The sequence below is a fragment of the Artemia franciscana genome, chromosome 6 (assembly GCF_032884065.1).
Source record: "Artemia franciscana chromosome 6, ASM3288406v1, whole genome shotgun sequence".
Taxonomy (NCBI): Eukaryota; Metazoa; Arthropoda; class Branchiopoda; order Anostraca; family Artemiidae; genus Artemia; species Artemia franciscana.
This window is the reverse complement of record NC_088868.1, coordinates 11,548,100-11,570,450: the sequence shown is the minus strand read 5'-3', so window position 1 is coordinate 11,570,450 and position 22,351 is coordinate 11,548,100. Positions and strand designations below refer to the sequence as shown.

Sequence of the window (22,351 nt, the reverse complement as noted above, 5' to 3'; positions counted from 1 at the left end):
ACTAGTGATTTAAACACCATGTCAATTTATTTCTAAACAGTATAGCAAATATTTTCTAAAGAAAACATTTTGTCTGCAACAACAAATTTAGCTTTTAATCTTTAATTTCTGTGTATTTTTAATGTGTAATTAATAATTATTTGGCTAGCTGTGGAAGAGCAATAATTCTTCCTTATTGGGTATAAAGTCGAATTGTCAGAAAATTTAAACTTAGCAAACTTTGACAATTATACAGCTTAGACTTTCTAATTAGACAATTTAACATTTCTTCATTTCATGAAGAAATAGTGCAAATATCAAATGAAGTAAATATAAATTATGCATCAGCATGGCCATACAAAACTATCCCAATAATATTGTTATCAATTGACTGTTGTCTATAATTGTCCTCTTTCTGTAAAAATATAGTTGCAGTTGGAGTAAGCTTCAGTCTTGAAATTGGAAGCTGTGTTCAAACGATTTCTAGATCTTTGAAATTATCTTTCAGTTTTTGTACTCACAACCAGATTCACTAGTTCTTTTATGAGAGAAAAAACATTGTGTTATTTTCATGAGTCTCTGCCTAATTCTACTCAAGTAATAAATTTCCCCTTCACTTTGTGCAAAAAATATTGAAAAGTTACTTTTAAACTGTTTTTAGATTTCAACAAGTACTTGCTTTCACTTTTTCTTTCTAAATTAAACTAACCTGTGTTTTTATGAGAACAAATGAAGAACTGTAAAATTAGAAAAAATATGCTTTAGATTGTATCTGCTCAATGCTGCTAATTCGTTAGGCGTCCATCACATGATAAGATTAAATAATAAATAATAAAAATGCTATGTTTAAACTAGTAGCAGCAAGTTTTAATCGAATGAGGGAGTATTTTGAACTCATATGCAACCAAAATATTTTGCATATGTATCAAAGCTTTTTGTTTTATATTTAATAAAATCCTTGTAGACAATGTCCAACCATTATAACTGAAGTAGCACGTAACAAAAGCTTTCATTTAATTTTATCTGCAGAAGCTAAATGTCATCAGGAAAAAGATCTTCATATGAAAAATAGTATTAAGGGGGTAAGCATAAACTTATTGAAATTCACGCTGCTAAATTTTGCTTTTGTATTTACACTTGATAAAAAATTTCATTGAATAAAAACCAGGTCCTTTTATACATAAGCGTTTAATTTTTTCAGAATGACTGCGACCCGTTGTCTCCTTGTCTATGGGGTCACAGCCCCCTTGGGGGTTGTGACCCCCCAAGTTGAGAAACGATGCTTTAGAGCGATTATCAATCCAAGAGTAGGAAAAGTTCAAATATAAGGTTAGTGAAAATAAAAGTGTTCAATTGCAATGTCTATAGATATTAAGAGTTTACCATCTGACTGTAAATTTTACAATTCTTCTTAAAAATTCTTCTAAAGTCTTAAAAGCTACTACACTTTCTGAACTCTTATACTCTCCTGAATGCCTCCAAATCAAAAAGTCTCCCTTTCTTATGTATGGCCTTGCTGATAGAGATTTGTATTAAGAAATTTAAACAAAACAGAAGTTGGATTATATCGTTTTTTAATTTTAAAACTGCAAAAGAAATGCGCTGTTCTGCCCAGTATATTTTACATAAACTTTATTGTGTGCGGTATTATTGACAAATACTTTACTATTTTTAGCGTTTTCCTAAATTGGTTAATATTATGGTCTTTTTACTCACAGAGAATCTTATCTGTGGAAAGCAAATTTTCTGATCTGTGTTGTATACCGTTTAAAGACTTTATGTTGCTGGACTATGCTGGGGTAACTTGAAAGGCGTTACAAAACAATAGTTTTACAGTAGATTGGAACAACTTGTCTACTGTTGGTACAAAAAAATGACCTAAGCAACTAAGCTTCTCAATAATAACTGACTGGAGAAAAGGGACCAAAAGTATAGGGCTGCAACGATATTGCGTTATTTTCTACAACATCCATAAATTACAAAGTTAATGAAACTATGAACGATTAGATGCACTGACAAAAAAAGGACCAACAGAGCACATATAAAGTTTTTTTTTATTTGACTCTCATTAAGGATAAACACAAGGATATTACATTACTTGACTCCAGATCTGCTGGGGTGACTCCTTATTTTATGAAATATGGGTTTTACAGGAGAGCGGGACAATGTGTTTTGTGTTATTTGACTGTTGTTATATGCGATTAAGGATCATCACAAGTCCTTAAATGACTTGATTCCATATCTGCTGGGGTAAATCCAATGGCGTAATGTCAAGGAACAGTGGTTTTACTGGAGAGCCGAACGATGCGTTTTGAGTTACTTGACTGTTCTTAAGGACGATTAAGATTCGTCACAAAGACCTTATATGACTTAATTCCAAATCCGCTGGGTTAAACCCAATGGCGTTATGTCAAGGAACATGGGTTTTAAAGGAGAGCCGAACAGTGCGTTTTGAGTTATTTGACTGTTTTTAAGGATGATTAAGGGTCATCAAAAAGACCATATATGACTTGATTCCAAATATGTTGGGTTAAATCAAAAGATATTATGTTGTGCAACAAGGGTTTTACAGGGCGTGGGACGATGCCGTTTGAGCTATTCACATTTTGATTAGGATGACTAAGGTCCTCTACAAAGACCATATATGACTTGATTCCAAATCTACTGGGGTAAGTCAAAAGGTTTTATGTTCTGCAACAAGGGCTTTACAGGAGAATGAAACTATGTATTTTCAGCTATTTGACATTCTATTAAGGACGACTAAGGGTCTAATAGACCTTTTATTAAGACCATAAAAAAGAGAAAGATCCTCCAGACCCATTGCTCGCCTATTAACATCGAATCGACGTTTCAGTTTCTGGGTCTTTTTTTACAGGGACAAGTTGCAACCTTGTCATCCAACCTTGCCGAAGCAAGAATCGATTCCGTAGCCCTGTGGAAAATCTACTTTGCTACCCCAGGGTTAGATACCTTAAATTACTTGACTTCAAATCTGCTGGTTTTCTCTAAATTCGTTAATGTTAACAAAACAATAGTTTTGCATTAGATTGGAAGAACGCGTTTTGGCTATTTGACAGTTATTAAGAGTCATCCCAAAGACCTCATATTGCTTAACTCCAAATCCGCCGGGGTCACTCACAAAGCGTTACGATAACAAAATAGTAATTTACATAACAGTGGAGCAGTGCATTTTAGGCTACTTCTCTGGTATTTAGGCACAGATATTTGTGTATAGAAGGTTTTTAGAACTCAAAGATATGTTAATTACAGTTTCAATATCAAAAAGCGAAAGAAAGGATTTAATGCAGTTATGGGGAGACAAGAGATAATTATTTGTGTTGAAAATTAAATGAGAGAAAATAGATTGAACCAATTTCTAGAACGTATCCAATTTTTTTTTAGGGGGGGGGGTAGTATTCTAAATTCTTTGCTGAATTAAAAAAAGTTGATATTTAAAAACAGATGCCGTTGCGGCGTGTTTCCAAAACTTATAGCTTTTTTATGCAGCATGACAGCTTAGGACAAATAATGGGGTTTAAATTTCTTCAAAGGCTGCTAAAAATAAACAATGGCAAACAATAGCTAGCCAATTTCCGAATACTTTCCTTAAAATCTTTTATTTTCCTAAAAAGAAAGTTTGTCTAGAAAACACTTGTTTGCCTTATAATATTCTAAGGTCTTTGGCTCTGTTTCTAGGGTCTTTGATTCTCTATGCATGAATGGTTTTCAGAGATCTCTGAATATTGAATTTTAGCAATGTTTTAATTTTTTGTCAAACTTCAGGTGATCCCACTTATTCGTCTGTTTATGTGAAAGATCCTAGATCTTCAATTGGTCGAAAATGGGGACGACTGGAGCCAATGGATTTTCCTGTTCCCAAGTTTAAGGTAAACATATGAGGTTATTTACAAACATTATATGGAATAAGAAGAGTTAGAGGGACAGAAACAAAACCCGAGAAAAAATTACCGCCTCCTGGCCTTTCAGTAATAAAAAGAACAATTGTTGCTCCGACTAATTTTTGGTTTAAGCTTAGCAGGATCGACCCTGGTTAGCAGATTAAATAAAAAAAACTAATTTTTTTAGCTGAAAGTAAGGAGCGACATTAAAACTTAAAACGAACAGAAATTACTCCGTATATGAAATGGGTTGTCCCCTCCGCAATCCCTCGCTCTTTACGCTAAAGCTTTTAATTGTTTTAAAAAGTAGAATTGTGGCAAAGAGTCAAACTTTAGCGTAAAGAGCGAGGGATTGCGGAGGGGACAACCCATTTCATATACGGAGTAATTTCTGTTCGTTTTAAGTTTTAATGTCGCTCCTTACTTTCAGCTAAAAAAATTATTTTTTTTATTTAATTTCTGAACGTTTTTGAATTAATGCATGTTTGTTTTGGCTCTCTACACATAAATTATTAAAATGAAATTGGTATATTAATTCTTTTTTTGGCTAAATGGCTTTCTCTTAGTTTTGATCAGACGATTTTGAGAAATAAGGGGTGGAGAAGGAGGCCTAGTTGCCCTCCAATTTTTCGGTTACTTAAAAAGGCAACTAGAACTTTTAATTTTTAACGAACGTTATTATTAGTAAAAAATATACGTAACTTAAGAATTAACTTACGTAACAAACTTTCATAACCTTATATTGTTATTATGTATACGAGGGGGTTTGTACCCTTGTTAATACCTCGCTCTTTACGCTAAATCGTAAGTTTTGTCCCAATTCTTTAAGAATGACCCCTGAATCAGAAAGGCCGTAGAATAAATAGTTGAAATTACTAAAAATACTTTAGCATAAAGAGCAAGGTATTTATCTCCTCCTAAATACCTCGCTCTTTATGCTTAAGTATTTTTAGAACCCCTCATATGCGTAATAATCTCTGTTCGTTTTAAGTGTCAATGCTATGCAAACACCCTCCCCCAGGGATTGTGGGGGAGTAAGTCATCCCCAAAGACATAGTTATTATGGTTTTCGACTATGCTGAACAAAATGGCTATCTCAAAATTTTGATCCGTTGACTTTGGGAAAAAAATGAGCGTGGGAGGGGGCCTATATGCCCTCCAATTTTTTTGGTCACTTAAAAAGGGCACTAGAACTTTTCATTTCCGTTAGAATGAGCCCTCTTGCGACACTCTAGGACCACTTGGTCGATACGATGACCCCTGGGAAAAAAACAAACAAATAAACACGCACCCGTGATTTGTCTTCTGGCAAAAAATACAAAATTCCACATTTTTGTAGATAGGAGCTTGAAACTTCTACAGTAGGGTTCTCTGATACGCTGAATCTGATGGTGTCATTTTCGTTAAGATCCTACGACTTTTAGGGGGTGTTTCCCCCTATTTTCCTAAATAAGGGAAATTTTCTCAGGCTCGTAACTTTTGATGGGTAAGACTAAACTTGATTAAACTTATATATTTAAAATGCGATTAAAATGCGATTCTTTTGATATAGCTATTGATATCAAAATTCAATTTTTTAGAGTTTTGGTTACTATTGAGCCGGGTCGCTCCTTACTACAGTTCGTTACCACGATCTGTTTGAAACAACATCACATCATTTTCCTCTTAATCAAAATAATATTCATATTATTAATTCATTTTCCCCGTGAAAAATAGATAAACGGAATAGAAAACTTTGGGCCATAATCAACCAGACAAACGTCGAAAGCCGAGAAAAAAGCTATCCCAACTTGTCAATTCATTAGGTCAAGTGTCGACCATTGCAGGTCATTTTGTATACCTCTGACTAGGTCACTGCATAATACAAGAGATTGTATTCAGGGTTTAAGACTAGTGGAGTAGTTAATCAAGATAAGATGCTCAGAAGTAAAAAGGCGTTGTTAAAAGTATAGTCTGGCTGATCTTTGTGTACGGAAATAACACCTCGTCGACAATTATCATTTTAATCATTTTCTGTTCTTTGTCGACAGAGTAGGCTAATGTCTCTCAATTCTTTAATTATTTTGAAGACCCTCTGTCTTGCCTATCGTTATTGAATGCTTTTCAGTAAATGACTTGTACATAAGGTAAACTTAGAATAGGAAACTTCCCATCTCGGGATGGATAGGATTTATATATGTTAAAAAAAAAAAGAGTTTATTTCTATGAATTGCTATGCGTTCACAATGCTTTTTTTGTTGAACTAGCTTGATTTAAAAATATCTACCGTGCGCTTGCTTATCCTGCAATTTGATTTGCCACTTTGCATTCTCATAAAAATCTAGATGAATTTTTTGAAATAGAATTCGCTTGGGGTCTAGGCTTTGTATAAGAACTGACCTGGCTAGCGGTTGTCTTTAAATCACTGTAAATTAAAATTCTGCTTGCTTTATTGGCTTTAGGAATGACCGATGGTCAGATTTGCTGGTGAATCTCGGATGCAATATTGAATTTTTTTTTGCAAATTTGTTTATATATGCATCAAAGGAGGTATATATTTACATTTTGCATTTTATTATATCTTTCTGTTCGGTTTAGAGCCTTTGGTTATATCTGATGGTTTAATTAAAACATTTATCGCCAAATAATTGCTTTTTTCACATTTTGACCAACAAAGTTTAAAACTATCCACCATTTTGTTTTGATTACTCAACAAAAAAAAGCTTGCCAACAACTATAGTACCATTAAAGAAGGGACATTTATTTGCTGTCCTATCTACTTTGTTATTTAATTCTTCAGTTTCTTCTGAACTTCTGATTTTACGAAAGAAATAAAAATGTAATTTTTATTTATCACTATCACTGCAGCACTAAGCCACCTGAGGCCAACACAGCTACGTGTGCTTCTCTTCCATCCTAATCTATTCAGAGCCTCACTCTTTACATCCTCCCAAGAAGTTCCCATTTCCCTTAAATCTTTCCTTAAGCCCCCCCCCCACATTCGGGGACAATTTGCTTTAAACGGATTCTTTGTCGGTCAGAAAATGACATGTATGGTTAGGAAAATTTACATGCAATTACATAAATATACAGCTTAGTTCAGACGCATAACATTTTTATAACATCGTGAAACGAAGTACTTAAGGTTTATGTTCCCTGTGAAAGATTGGTATGTTATTTTTCTGATTTCCTACGGCTTTGAGCTCAGAATGAAATACGAGAATTTTAGCTATTATTCCATAATTAGATTCAGTTCTATCCACCTACCAAACTAAATTTTGAAATTCAGTGTACAGTTTTTTTTTTATTAAAAATACATTTGAAATTTGTTAAAAACCGATGAAAAGGGAAATTTTTCCTATTTTTAAGTATGTTTAGATCCTTCTCTAAGAAAAAGTCTAAGTAATTATGTTCTTTATCAAATATCGGTATGTCGTTTTTCTGCTCTCCTACGATTGCGGCGTTTTGGCAAAACAAAGATTTATGCCCTAGCCCCTCAAACTAAGCGCTTTCTATCAACTTAATCATTTTTTATTTACTCAATGTATTTAGAAGACTCTGAATTATCCAAAATGCTTTGCACACTGCATTTTGTACATCCTCTCGATGACAACCGACAATTTTGAAATCATTTCATAGTTGACATTCAACTATATCCATCTGCAGAATAACAGTTCTGAAATTTGGTGTTTCTTTATATTGAAAATCAGTTAAAAATCGTTGAAAAAAGGACTTTTACCCCTAGAAAAGTCTAAGTAATATAATAATTTTGGCTTAGTGAATGGATAGGTTAAAAAAAACATTGGAAATTTGTTGAATACCGATGAAAAGGGCAAAAGCAAGTTTAGATCTTTCTCTAAGAAAAGTCTAAGTAATATTATAATATTGGCTCGGTGAATGGGTTCATCTGAGACTAATGAATTTAATGATATATCAGAAACAGAAATCATTTATTTAAAGACAGCTTTCATTGTGGTAGATAAAAATCACAAACTAAACAACGTCTCTGTCATTTACAAACCTAGTCCTAAGGCATTTTGTTATAGGCACTGGTAAAAAACGACACAAACGAATTATTAAATCGATCAGTTCTGCAAGGACTGAATTTGTTCTTCTTTCTATTATTAACTACTGAGTTGGCAGCAGGAGGTAGAAAATGTCGGTGTTTTGGGCTAGCAAGGGGAAATTGCCCGAAACGTATTGTCAACTAAAACCTACGATCTCTTAAAGAGATTAAATCTTCAAAGGCTCAAGAGCAGACTTATAATCTACAAAATTTTTCTCCGAGAATGGTTTTAACTGCTCTTTTTTGCACTCCTTCCACATCATCACTTAGATATCCAATATTACGAATCTGAGGCCCCCAAACGGGACATGCATACTCTAATTTGGGATGTATATGTGTTAGATCTGCTGTTTTCAGGTCATTTGCTGAGAAACCCAAGCGGCTCATTGAAATCAAAGAACGTAGTGCGCAATTGCCTTTCTGGACTAGTCCGTGGACATGAGCACTAAATGAGCGATCGGTGCTGAAATTAGGAATATAGCTGACGATACAAGCAGAAACCAGGAAGCTGAGCAAACAAGATGTCGTTTCAGCGGATTAAATCTTACTCTGCAAACTATTTGTACTGCATTTTTCCCTGAATTTTGTTAAAAGATCAGGACTGAATTGGGGCATAGCTTTGGTTGTATTTACTGTGAACTTAGATCTTTTAACCGGTCATCCGTGTTGCCCATAACATAATTACCGCAAGGAAAAGTAAAGTGGCCAATTTGGTTCCTTGAGGGAAATTTTGGTTCCTTAATCAAATCAAATGCTTGCCTGTAATCAACGAGTAGCAAATCAACGAAAGCGTCTCCAGATTCGAGCCATTCTATGATCAGGTGATAAATCCTAACTAAATATACCGTGGTACTGCACCCTTTTAAACAACCTTATTGGTAAGGGTCAAGTGAGTCTGCGACTTTTGACGGGAGTTCATGGTAAATAAAGGACTCAGTAAATAAATAGGTAAATGAACGTTCGGCGTGAATGAAATGGGTTTTAATTGTTCACAGCTTTTGGATTGCTTCACGTTTGGAATGACGCGTAATAAGCTAGTTTCCAAGGCTTGGGGAACGACTGATCATTAAAGCACTGATTAATGACCGAAGTTAAATGTTTAGCAAGAAATATAGCGTATTCGCGCACTAAGTTTTAATGGCAACTCCCCAGGATAGGAAGCACAGTTATTTTGCAGTGTCCGTATCTCCCTGTAAACTTCATACTCAGAAACTTGCTTGATTTCATCGCAGTCTTCTATCAGAGTATTCAACTCGACTTCCCTCAACGATTGATACGTGGTACAGATTATGGTAAAAAGAGAATTGACTTCTTCTTCTGATATCAAAGTTCCATCCGTTTTTCAGCATCCGTAGCTCACTACTAAAAGATTTTCTGGTCATCTTTTTGAATGCCGATTCCCACTTATGAGAATCACTATTAAGTGGAGAGTAATTTTCTCAATTACATACTTCTTTTTAGCATGTCTACTGACACTGACAATGTGGTTCCTTAGCTTTTTCGCAGCTGAAATACACCCTCAACTATGTAGTCGGAATTTAAGTTTGATCAATCGCTTGTCAGATTCAAAAACTAGAACTATTTTAGTCAGGAAAAATTCATGGAACTTTTCGAGCAGCGGGGAGTTGAGTGTTTCAACCTTAAAGTTCAAGTCAGTGAATGAGCATATTTCTTCGAATGTCTTACCAATCCACTGACCAAAGGCACATATAGAGTTCTGGTCCAGTGAATGAACTGTCACTTTGCTTCTTTTCGGTTTCGGCGTGTTGTTCTTTGCTTGTGACCGGATTACAAAATCATCGGCGATTTGCAATGGGCCCATTGAGAGGGGAGGACGGTAAAGTTTACTGACATTGGTAAATATCAGGTCTAGGGTACTGCCTCTTTGATGGGTGGGAATATTCACTACTTGTTTCAGTTCAAGTGCATTGGATAGCCACTGTTTGTTGGTCTGGTTAAATTCGCCTCTAACAATAAAGGCAGGAGCCGCATATGCACGTCGAAACTTATCAAGACAGGATTGCAAGTAAATCACAAGCTCCTTTCTGTTTTTGGTACTTTCAGGATAATAGACAGTTGCCACTATCAGGCATGCAAACTTCTCCGGCAGTTGGGAAGGCTGACATTCAGCCCAGACTACTTCATGACAAGAGTCAATGGGGGCACTTAACAGTTTGGATGTGAGGTCGTTAAGAAAATACAGTCCAACACGACCACCTCTGCGGCTTAGGCCTCGATCACGGCAGGTGTTAAAAAAAAACTTGAGTAGCCTTTGATATATCCGGTGTCATTTTTGATATTCCAACATTCAGTCACGATTGCTGTAGGTACAGTCGATTCTCGTAAGAAGACTTCTTGTTAGTCAAGGAGCGGGCGTTGGTCATGAGAACCGAGGGAAGTTGTGATTTGGCAGACTGGAGATCTGGACTTAAAACGGGAAGAGTTTCGCTGGAATCTGCAGAAACAGTCACATAAGCATACCACGGCGTAAGAGTCGGTGGGATTTCATAGTGCGTCCGACAGTTTAGTTTTACGAGCAACCGTAGTCTAACTTTCTGTTTAGTCTTTAATCTGGTCGACAGACCTGAAACATGCTCTGGGATAAAATGCCACTCATTCCTTTTGCTCGTGTGCTTGCCTCTGCGTGTGGGTCTGTAGGTGATTTCTGACGACGTCACAACAATGCCATCTAGTGGCTTTTTAGGAGTTCAAATCGCCATAGAGTGGCGAATATAGATGGTGCCAACTACATATCGAAGTGAATAAAGTTCGTAAATCGTCGATTTTCTGATCATGACTGGCATGAAAACTGCACTAAACAAAGTCAAAAGGGTCAAGTTTTTGATTATTTACATTGCCAGGATAAGAAACTAGGTTGGATGACAGGCATGGGTGCAAAGCAGCTATTCAGCGGATGACACCATCTACTAGATCATGTACATACAATCTTGTCCTTTTTGTGCAATATGCAGCTCCAGACTGGTCGCAAAATCGCTTATTTTCAGAGGAAACATACTAACATTTACATCATAACATAATACAAAATAACAAGTAGAACTAACATTTGGCAAACAGTTTTGTTAGGATGGGGCTAAAAAGGCCTAAAGGCCGACGTAATTTTGTTGCGAGATTCTTTTTTGAACTAAATATCACAAGAAAACAGTAAATGTTGTACCATTTGGTTCTCCAGTTAAAACTATTTGTAAATTTAGTAGGGCCTGATATAGGCTAAGATGAAAACCCAACTTCGCTGATTTATGTATCGTCTACACTGAAGGGTGACATTTACATTGTTATGTCTGGCTGAACTTCAGTACTTAGGCTAGTACATGGCTAGATATGCATTGCCTGCCATCATGGCCTCTAAAAGTTGACATCACGGCTAGACATGAAAAGTCTTGCTGGACTTGAATGTGGACGCCCCTCTAGTCCGTCACTGTAATATAACTTGAACAATGGACAGGAACCCGGCATAGAATAGTGGTAGGTCTTCATTCCTATGGATATTAAAATGTCTTGCCATCAACAATAAAAATACGCACACAAAACGATACCCACCCCCTCCCCCACTCTCCATCTGTCAATCTTGTGCTTGGCATTTTTATACAGTGAATCGTCAATGTCTTACAAGCAGGGAGGATTTTATACCAAAATAAACAAATTGATTTAGGGCAACTTCCCAATATAATATTAGTCATAGCTCTCGTTTTTTATTTTAAGCTGTTCATACAAGCTATTTTTTTCTTGACGATTACTTTCGTTTAAAAAAAGTTTGAACTTTTTCGCCTATTACTTGTAAGGATTTTGCTTTGAACTTGAAAAAAAAATTAACGTAAAATTTTTCTAGCCCATAAGGAAAACCTTGGATTATTTTGTCTTAGCGAAAAAAAGTCGTAAAGGATTTGTGAGGATCCTATGGGTTTGACTTACCATAATTTGAAATAAAAAACGCATGCTTCAACCTGTTTATAGATTGTTTTGTTAGTCTGTGGATTTCTGTTAATGCTAAGAACGAAAAGTAGGAACGCAGTATAGGAAAAATATTAATTTTAACGTAAAATTTCGAGGAATGCTGTCATCCAGTATAGAGCACAATTAAAATAGCCGATCGACTTCACAATTTTTCTTCGTCATAATTTATTGGCTCTTGAATCAAACGCTGAGCTTTTACAATCTGCCCAATTATTGACTATTTTTAGTGTTTAGCTTTAATTTTGTGTAATTTGGAAAACTTGTATTTCTTTTTTGCTTTGTAGGCATTTGCACTTATACGATTATATTTGTGAATACGCATTATCTGTCATTAGTATCTATTAAATTCAAAGAAATTGGCCAAATCGGATCCAAAAATATTGTTTCCAACAGTGTTTCTGAAGTATTTCAGCGTAATTATGAAATATTTGGTATATCTTATGAAATATAGTTATAATTTTGTATAATTTGTGCAAGTTGTAGCATGTTTTTTTTTATCTGTACTCTTATTGTCAAATTTAGTATGCATTTTAATTACTAAACTTGTCTATTCCAATATCTTTGGAAAAGTTTATATTACTTGAGTGCTATTTATTTATTTGTTAATAGTCGCCAGTGTCGCAAATTATGATAAATTTACGCGACCCGTAAACTGAAATATCTATTTTATAAAAATAAATTTATTCTATTTTATGAATTTTTGTAGTTTGTTTTAGGTAAGCAGTTTTTTACGCATTATTTACATCTGAATTTTTAATACAATTAAGGAAATTTAACAAATTTAGGGATTTTAGTTTGACTCTGAATTTTGACTTTTCGTCGGGAACTGCATTGACTTGTATTATGGTTACAATAATTTCTTGAGGAATTAATAAATGACACAAAAGGCCCCAGGCTGTACATACCAAGAAAAAAAACCCCTGGCGCATGTCCCCTCGACACTACTCTCAGAACGTTCCTGGCTTAGTTATTACTGCGGACAGGCAAGCAAGCCCAAGTTTTATCAGGGATCTATATAGCTTCGAGAATAATGTGAAAGATAGATGAACTTGATGGGAATTATTGTGAAATTCGTTAAGATTTTAGAGTTTGAGGAAATGCGCCTCTTCTGGATGCTAAGACTAACGTTTAAGGAAAAATGGCAGTGAATTTTGCTGTCGTAATTCATAAGGCATTATGTGATACTTTCTTTCAAACCTATATTATAAAGCCCAAATATGATAATGCATCTAACCGATTGGTTCAAGTCGTTTTCCTGTATCCTCTTTGGATCTGATTAGGATCCGTATTTATTTTCAAATTAGGTCATACGCCTATCTCCTACTCTCAAGTGCGTAAATAGTTGGGATTTAGCGATTCGAAAATCAAATTCTGGTTTTCTTATATTCAAATTAGCTTACCTTTGAATTTTTGTTGTTGTTTGTTGTTGTCTTAGGCAAACCTGACTTTCTTCAAATGAGTTTGAAACAATCTTGGTTCATAACATGCAAACCAAAGGTTAATAATCACCATCGCCATCTAAGTAATTAGACATTGTCGGATAGATGGTGCTTCAATTCGGAGACAGACGAGAAGTGAAGCTGTGTTATAAACATGGAGGTGAAAAGAATGCTGATGATGTTGTATGCTTTGCTTACTTTTCTTCAGTTATGGCAGAACTAGTTTAAACTTGTCTTTTTCTTTCACGGGACGCCAGAATGGGATTTGTGGATGCTTTGACCTGAAAATAAGTCTTCTATTTCAGTCTTCCTTCGAAATTAGATTAAACAACACCATATTGTTAAGCTTAGACTTCTTCATTTGTCATTTAGGTCCAGGTACTGCATCTTGATCGGTAATAGTGAGGGCAACTACAGTGTATGTATGTAAGTAGGTTCAAGGGGAAGGGCTTACAATGTATTAAATAATGGTATGAGGGTCATGGGTACCAATTGAGGTGGAGTGCTAATTGCCTCATTCCCCAAGATTTTTGATTTATATTTTTTTGTATCTCAACTAAATAGAATTGAAAAATGAAAACCCTCCCCCTGCGTTTATAAGAATGGGTATTGGAGACCACTTACTCTTCTCACTTGACGATTAAGGGCGATATCTGACCGCGTTTTGAAAGAGGCTAACTAATAGTTTTCTAAGGTGTTGATTATGCTTCCTGGTCCGAGTCGAAGAGTTTTCCCAAAGAGGACGTACTTGTGGCAGATGGGAGGGAAGAGAAACACTTTTAATTGATAGGTGGTTTTTATTAATTGCTTATATTATATATTTTATTATTCAATATTATTTTTTGTATTGTTGTTATTATTATTTTATTAATAAAAATATGTTATTTTATTAATTGCTGATATTACTATATAATTGTATTATTGATTGATATTATTCGTTAACTTTATTTTAATCTACATCTGGGTGTCAGGATTTATGCTTTAGTAGGTGAAGAGCCTGTCCGTTTAGTGATGACAAGAGAAAAAAGAATTTATTCTTTTTTCAACACATTTAAATATTTGTCTTTTTTCTTTTAAATTCAAAGTTCCTCCACCCTCTACCCTTCCCTTGCTTCTGAAAACAAATCCAGAAAGTTCCAACTCTCCCCGAGCCATGAGACAAAACTGGATACTTTGATTAAATACTGGACACTAAGTATACTAATAAACTACGAATAAAATGTATCACTTATTCATGGAACCTACGGACTGCATAGAATCCCTGCAATGAATTATGGCCGCTTGTCATTAGGAAAAAAGCGACTGCTGTAGTGTGAGTATTTGAAAACTGATTGAATTTGATTACAAAATTCTCTGGATGCGGCACTAGACTAAAGTCGAAATGGACAGTGCTCAGAACCGTTTCTAGGGTTGGTAGTGCCCCGAAAAAATTAACTATAGCAAAGACTCAAATATAAACAAAGATAGCAAAATAAAAGTGGAAAATTGGATCAAGTTGAGCTATTCCCAAGCCGCCGCCCCTCTTATCCATGGTGCCTGGGACAACTGTCTCGGTTGCCCCTCCCCCCGCTTCCTCCTAGGAACGCCTCTGACAGCGCTACTCTCTTTTTCATGGTCCTTCATCCAGGAAGTGTAATGGGGGGTAGCCGTCCTTTACTTTTGCACATCCTTCCTGATTACATCCCCAAGATTTCTCCATGTACTAACTTAGAGGTGGGTTGACTCTGGCTGAGCTTACAGCGTCACGCCACTGACCCCCGTTCCAAACCAAATAATCAGCGACACCAGAACTCAAATTCATGTCCGTAGGGACACAGGATATCAATTCTAGCATTCCAACCAACCAAGCTGTTACCCGTTCTATAGCTTTATGTCCTAGATTTTGATTGGCTGATAAGTATTACTGATAGATCCGAATTGTATAAATTAAAATTACTAAAGTTGATTGATTTTATTCATGCATCGATAGGTTAGTTGGTGTCTTAGCTTGCTTCGCTGAACTGAAGAGCAAGAATCGCCCTGGTAAGGCTTATTCTAGGAAAGTTCTTTGGGGTAAGGTAGTTTTCTCGTCTACACTGGTCACAAATGCTGAGAAACAATAATGAAAAAAATAAAAAAAAAATTGGAAAGAATGATTAATGCTTTGTTTTATCTCTGACACGGCTGTGGAATCGGTTTTTAAGTTTTAACTGACTCTGGACATTTTCAGTATACCACTCCAACTCTATTCAGCAAAAATTTACTTAAAGCTTTATTTACCTAGATTTTATAATTTATAACCGGTTCTTAATTCAGGACATTTCAGTACATCGACTCCGATTCCAATCAGTAAAAAGTTACCAAAACTCAAATTCCACAGCCCTGATCTCTGAGGACCCTCATATGTAGCAACAAATAAGTCAATAAAATAACACGAATCCAATAAAATGACTCTTCATTTGTAATATATACCATATATAAATGTGTTTAATTTAAATTAGTATTAAAAAAAATCCCTAAGGATTTCAAAATACCAACCGAACAAAATAAAGTAATTACTATAATAATGTATTTTCTTCTGTTGTTTCTTTTTCTTTTTACAATTATTGATATTACGATTGCAAAACAGTTCCGTTGATTAGTTTTCATTGCCTACTTCTCTAGTTTAACTGGGAATTCTTTCGTATTCATCGCTTATTTCCCTAGTTGCAACAATGATGTAGCCACTTCGTTTGTTCCTTTTTTCAATTATTGATGTTTCAATTGCAACCTGATCAGTTGAATAGGTTTTATCGTCTATTTCCCTAGTTAACTGTAGATTCTTCGCCTAGTTGCACTGTGCATTTCTAATATGAATATATTTAAAATTATTCTTTCGTTGCCAATACACGCTAATCGCGTTGGGAAACTACCTCCAGTTGAAGTAGCAATTACACATTAGATACATATATATATTCTATGTAATTTAAGTTAAATATAGAAAAAATAAATATGGAGTAGCCAAATACATTATAGACTGTCTTTTCGTTACAGATAGATGCTAGTGAGGTGGGAAGTCACCTCCAGTTGAAGTACCAATTGAAAAATCTCAACGACAACATTGATAAGGCTTTCTTAACTGTTAAGGCCTTTTTCAATTTTTGATGTTACAATTGCTATCAGATCAGTTGAATAGTTTTTATTGCCTATTTCTCTAGTTCAACTCTAGATTTTTCGCCTATTTATACTATCTATTTCCAAATGAATACATTTAGAATTATTATTTTCATTGCAGATACATGCTAATCTTGTGGCGAAACTGCTTCCAGTTGAAGCAGCAATTACGCATTAGACATACATATATGTTATATGTAACATGAGGTAGATATTGAAAATATAGATATGCAGTAGCGAAATAAATTATAGACTGAGTATTTTCATTACAGATAGATGCTAATTATGTGGGGAAGCCGCCTCCAGTTGAAGTAGCAATTGAAAATCTCAACGACAACATTGATAAGGCTTTCTTAACTGATATGGTGAGTTCATTTTATATTATGATGTTTAAAAATAAAAGTTTAATGGAAAAAGAACATATTTCTGAGCGATAAACTTGAAAAATAAAAATATATAGTATAAACCCCAATAAACGAAAACAAGCACATGATTCGTATTTGCTATATATTATTTGAGCATTTTTCTTGAAATTTCATAAAAGTTAATTTTTTCCGTCTTCTGGACTCTGAACAAGGTTATGATTTGTCTAAATTATTACAATAATTCTGCAGAATTTGTTCCACGATTAGAATCAAATATTTTCGCTTTCATTTAAAAAATTTTCCGAAAAGTGTAAATCTAAAACAGGTTTGAATACCTGGAAACCTTTTGTATCCAAATAAATAGCGCTTAATAATGGGAGAAAAGTCCAAATTAAAATCGCTATTTCTTATACTCCCCTGCATCTACAATTATAAAATATAGATATGAACAGACACACCTGAACAAAACGAAAACCTTGATGAGGCATCCTTATATGATGTGGCGAGTTTTCTAACTATAACAAAGTAGTTTTATTGCATGACAGATCAATTTTTTGCATTTTTTCCCCTGTTTTTATATGGTTTTTAAACTTCTGTCTAATTTTGCCTTTCTCTTCTGTTAAATCCACTTACTTATCATTATTTATTTATTATCAATTAGCTCTTTGATTAGATGTGCTATTCTTTTATTTAGGTCTTTTAATTATGATAATAATAGTTTTATTCCGGAAAAAGCCCGTGGGCCATAGGAAATTTACATAAAAAAAACAACAGATTAAACTAAAATAAATTAATATTATTTAAAGAAAACGCTCACGATGTGCAGCTGCCATCCTGACAAACCTTGCTATCTTTTTAATACTAAGAAAATTTGTCTCTTTCATTCTATCTACCATCTATACCTCATTCAATTTTTCTGTAACTCTTCAGTTTGTACTGTTTAATAAAGTTCTACAATTTTATGAGGTAATGAGATTCTATAGTGTATCTGCACTGAATCTGCTTGACATTCGTGAAGATGATTCAGATTTCAATTAAATACTAATGTTTATACCAAACAATATGAGGAAATGATATGAAGAAATCCAAGTTAGTCTATATGACAACAATCGACCCCATCTGGTTTTCAGCATCACAGAGAGCTTACTTGTAAAAATGTTGTGACTTAAAATTTCTTTCATCTTGCCAAAACCATATATAATATTTTTTTTTTAGTATTTCATTGGCTTGCGTCTTTAAGTATTTATTTGACTCTTTTGTTTTTTGGTGGAAAACGTGCTCTTTTGGAAAGAATGAAATAAAAACAAACCTTTCATGAGCTAAGTCGTATGTGTAGGGGGTGGGGAGGTGATGCCATTCAAAGATTATTGATAACTAATAAGAGGGAACTCGAGTTCGTCTCTGAGAAAAAGAAAACCAAGGAGGCTTTGATTATAAAACAAGAGAAACCAGATTCGGACCTTAAAAACTTTTTGACCCTTCATTCACCCTATATATTTATTTATCGTTTATTTCATTTATTCAAAACCTATCCCGTTCCTCATTGGTCAGTTTGATTGGTTTTGACGCTGTAATTAACTTAATTTCAAGACACTGGTTGGTTATATTTGAACACAAGATCTTCCAAACAACTTTATCTTGTAAAAGGACCTTTCTCATTTTTTCAGGTTTTAACTTTTTGTTCCTTACAAAAGTAACGTTTTGACGTGACACAAAAGTGACGTTTTGTTCCTTACTTCTTTCCCAGTGAAATATTAAACTCGGTATCAGAAGAGTGGTAACTTGTTACAAATTTCGTTCGGTTGATTCTAATTGGCAATTTCCATCTATGTGTTACATTTTAAGTGTTGTACTGGTGTTTGTTATTTTTCATTAATTATTGGACTCTTTTATCAGCATTTATGGGATTATCTATTGGACTGTTTTTTTTTTTTTTTGGGGGGGGGGGGCTTTTGATTGTTGATATTGGATTTATTCTCTATATATTTCTTTTTACCGACGACAGCTTGGTTTAGGTCCTTGTCAAAATGTCCACTTTTACCATTGGCTGAAAATTGATGTCATCATTTTTCTTTCTGGCTTCGCTTTTTTTTCTTCTTTTATCATTATTATGTCTAGCTAGTGTATTCTTAGAACTTATATCAATAATCAAAAATTGCATACTATTGGACAAATAACATGCTTAAAGGTATCTATAACTATCACTCCTCCCTATGCGATTACTCTCACTCCTCCCTAGACATTAATGCGTCTACGATTGAAAAGATGTCTTGTAATCTGACATATACCCAGGGTTTTAATTCATGGAGATTCAACGATTGACCTAGTCTCTTGAAACGATTAAATGACCAAAAATGGCCTATTTTACGTATTTCTTCATAATCAGGGATGATGATGTTGCACAAATCGCAAAGGGAGAATATCTTATTGGTCTATCATTAGCGCAATAATACGTAATGATAACCAAAAGTAAGTGAAAAAATCATTCTTAAATTACATGATAGTATCAATAAAAAGCTACAGGTAGTAAATGCAGTACTTTTATATTTTCGAAGTCTTTACGAAAGTGGGTTTTCAAGCTCATACTCAATTTTTCTACGTGGTGTCTTTTAGGGTTTATGCCCCTCCCTCCGCGTTTGGTTGTTATTACTACTTACCATTCAAATTGATGATATTTTCTCTTTAAGATAAGACGATTTGGTTCTTTTGAAGATTTAACTGTCTATTACCATCCGCAAACAAATAAACATATGGGACTTGCGCGAATTGTTTTCGACCATCCGAAGTATGCGAGAGCGTGCTTAGAAGCTTTAAACAATAAGTCTGTGATGGGAAAACGACTCTCAGTGTTTTTAGATCCCTACGGTAAGTTTATCTATTTTTTCTCTTGGTAAGTTTATTTATTTTTTCTCTTGGTAAGTGTATCTATTTTTTCTCTTGGTAAGTTTATTTAATTTTTTCTCTTGGTAAGTTTGTCTATTTTTTCTCTTGGTAAGTTTATCTATTTTTTCGCTCGGTATGTTTATTTATTTTTTCTATTCGAAAGTTTATCTATTTTTTCTATTCGAAAGTTTATCTATTTTTTCTTTTGGTAATTTATCTATTTTTCTCTTGTGATCTACCTAATGACTTAAACTTAATAAATAGTGCAGTGTCTTCTTTGATGATTTTCTCCTTATTATATGGAAGGTATTAAACTGGGAGATGTCTTATTCTATCGAAAATTCAGGAGAAGCGACATAGAGGATTGGAGGGCAACCAACCTTTGTGGACCCTGAACGGTATCCGATCCAACTTTCAACATCATCACTTACTGAGTTTGGTGAGAAAGTGTATAAAATATAACTCTTCGACCAACTTGATCTGTGCAACTTCCAGGGGTTGACCCAAAACCAAAAATTTTCGCTAATTTTTTGGGGATTCCCAATCAAAATTATGAAATATTTTTTTTTTGTATTATTAACCCCACACCGAAAACCAAATTCTTCGGTACGTGCCTGGAAGGGCTAAGGCTCCAAATTGTGAAAAACAGTCCACTTCAAAACTGAAGCCTCTGTTGAAAGGCTGATATGCTAAAACTTGTTGAAATCCTGCCTGATCAAACTTTTTTTTAACTTGCTCGCCTTCTTTAACAAAGACACTTATTTCTCACCTCTATATGTTGAGATATGCCGGACATAATTTAAATCCACATCGTTTCATTCATTTAAATTGGACAAATGATTAGCTTTCGTAAATGTGATTTATTCAATTGATTAAATTACTTCGAATATTCTTTCAAATACAAAATTCTGAAGAGAACTTATTATAATATCTCCTAATAGATTCAAAATGAGAGCGTCGGACGATCGTGATACATTTCGTAACTATTTGAAGATGAATTGTATGCCCTCTTTTCATTTATAGTCTTAAATGACTTTTGTTTTTCTTGATGAAAGATTTTTTAGTGTATTTGGAGAAATGCATGTTTAAGAGTTTGGTAGGAAGCAAAGGTGTATCCAGGATAATTGTCGGGGGAAGAGGTGGAGAGGTACTTAAAAAATCCATGAAAAATTGCTTTATATGCGTTTTGCTACGTTTTTACGATTCTGACAAAAATTTTGGGGGAGAGGAGGTGTGAAACTCGGTAAATCCCCTCTGAACATGGCCTTGGTTTGGAGGGCCGTTTTTTTTTTTTTTTTTTTTTGAAGCCTTAATATTTTCGATAATTTGTTGTTTCTCGGATGTCAAAGGACCGATTAATTTCCATTCATTTCATTATGATCCTTTCGACTTCCACTAATTTGATTAAGAATATAGTGAAAACTTGGTATTGGTATTTGGTATTATATCAGTGGTTTAGTGCCGATACTTATGCCTCTCTAAATGCGGACGGTGTATATATTTTCATAAAAAAAGACTTCTAATTTTCCTACTTGTTTTTGGAATTCCCCTAATTTATGAGCTTTCCTTTGGGCAAGTAAATCCGTTGCTCGTCGTCCGCTTTAAGATCTCTAAATATTGCTGAAATATACGATAATGAAAGAATTTTTCAGTGACTCAGGGGTATACTGGAATACGGCTCTGTTTCGGGAGCCAATATTGGTTGGAAATCAGTTTTGGTGCGAATGGACATTCACGTTTTCCTTCTTACTAATTTATAACAAGCAAGGCTGTAGGATTTTTGTTTGGGGAGGGGTGTTCACAAAAAAAAAAAAAAAATAAAAACGCATTTGAAGTTTGTTGGCGAAAATTTTGCGACTGTTCAAACTCAGTGCCTCCTCTTTCCCCGTGGAAACGGCCTTACTGACAAGCGCAATTTTCTATATATTTTTATTTTCCTTGATTATTTTCTATATATTCGATTTGACACTATTTGGACAAGATCAAACTGAACACGAGACTTTAGACAGGGTTGTCAAGGGTTTTTGCTGGTTACCAAAATCAGATGCATCCAGGGGAGAAGCTGCGGCTATATTTTGGTGATTTGAACATCTACGATAGGGAACTGTCATATCTCAAACTAAATAAGTAAATTACAATGTCCTAATTGTGTTTTTCGATTATCTGGACACGATTCAGTTGCTTAGGGGGGTGGCCCCACACTCTTGGGACCCCGGATCTTGGCCTAACGGCTACTATTTGGGATCCCATTATTTTCATTGTCGATTCATTTGCATGCAAATGGGCGTTCGCTTCTTCCTTCCTTGTAATACGGATAAACTCTATTGCCCATATTTTTCTCATACCTTCTTATACCTCATACCTTTTCTCATACCTTCATAGTTCTTAATTACCTTATTTTTCCCCGATTTTCCTCGACTTAGTATGGACATGGACAAAGTCAGACCGAGGACGGTATTCTGAAAGTGGTTTTCTATTTTCGTTGTTCGTTATCATTAGATCTTATGGAGTCGAGGCAGAATCTACGACTCTAATTTGCCCGTCTACCAGAGGTTCTTCAGATCTTAATTCTATTAAACAGAAAGAAGTGATAATATCCTAGTTCTGATTTTGGATTTTCAAGACACAAGCCCGCCA

General features: G+C 34.7%; 1 protein-coding gene across 4 annotated transcripts in view; it reads left to right on the top strand.

Annotated features, from left to right (window-relative positions):
• LOC136028046 (histone-lysine N-methyltransferase SETD1-like) overlaps nucleotides 1–22,351 on the top strand; it is an 80,872-nt gene that overhangs the window by 14,684 nt on the left and 43,837 nt on the right. For 3 of the 4 annotated variants that reach the window (XM_065705640.1, XM_065705638.1, XM_065705639.1), the window contains exons 3-5: nucleotides 3,763–3,866; nucleotides 16,739–16,831; nucleotides 19,519–19,696. In XM_065705640.1, the coding sequence (XP_065561712.1) occupies nucleotides 3,763–3,866; nucleotides 16,739–16,831; nucleotides 19,519–19,696 (375 nt within the window). Of the gene's footprint in view, nucleotides 1–1,180; nucleotides 1,309–3,762; nucleotides 3,867–16,738; nucleotides 16,832–19,518; nucleotides 19,697–22,351 lie in introns of all 4 variants that reach the window. The other variant, XM_065705641.1, reaches the window with a different exon arrangement.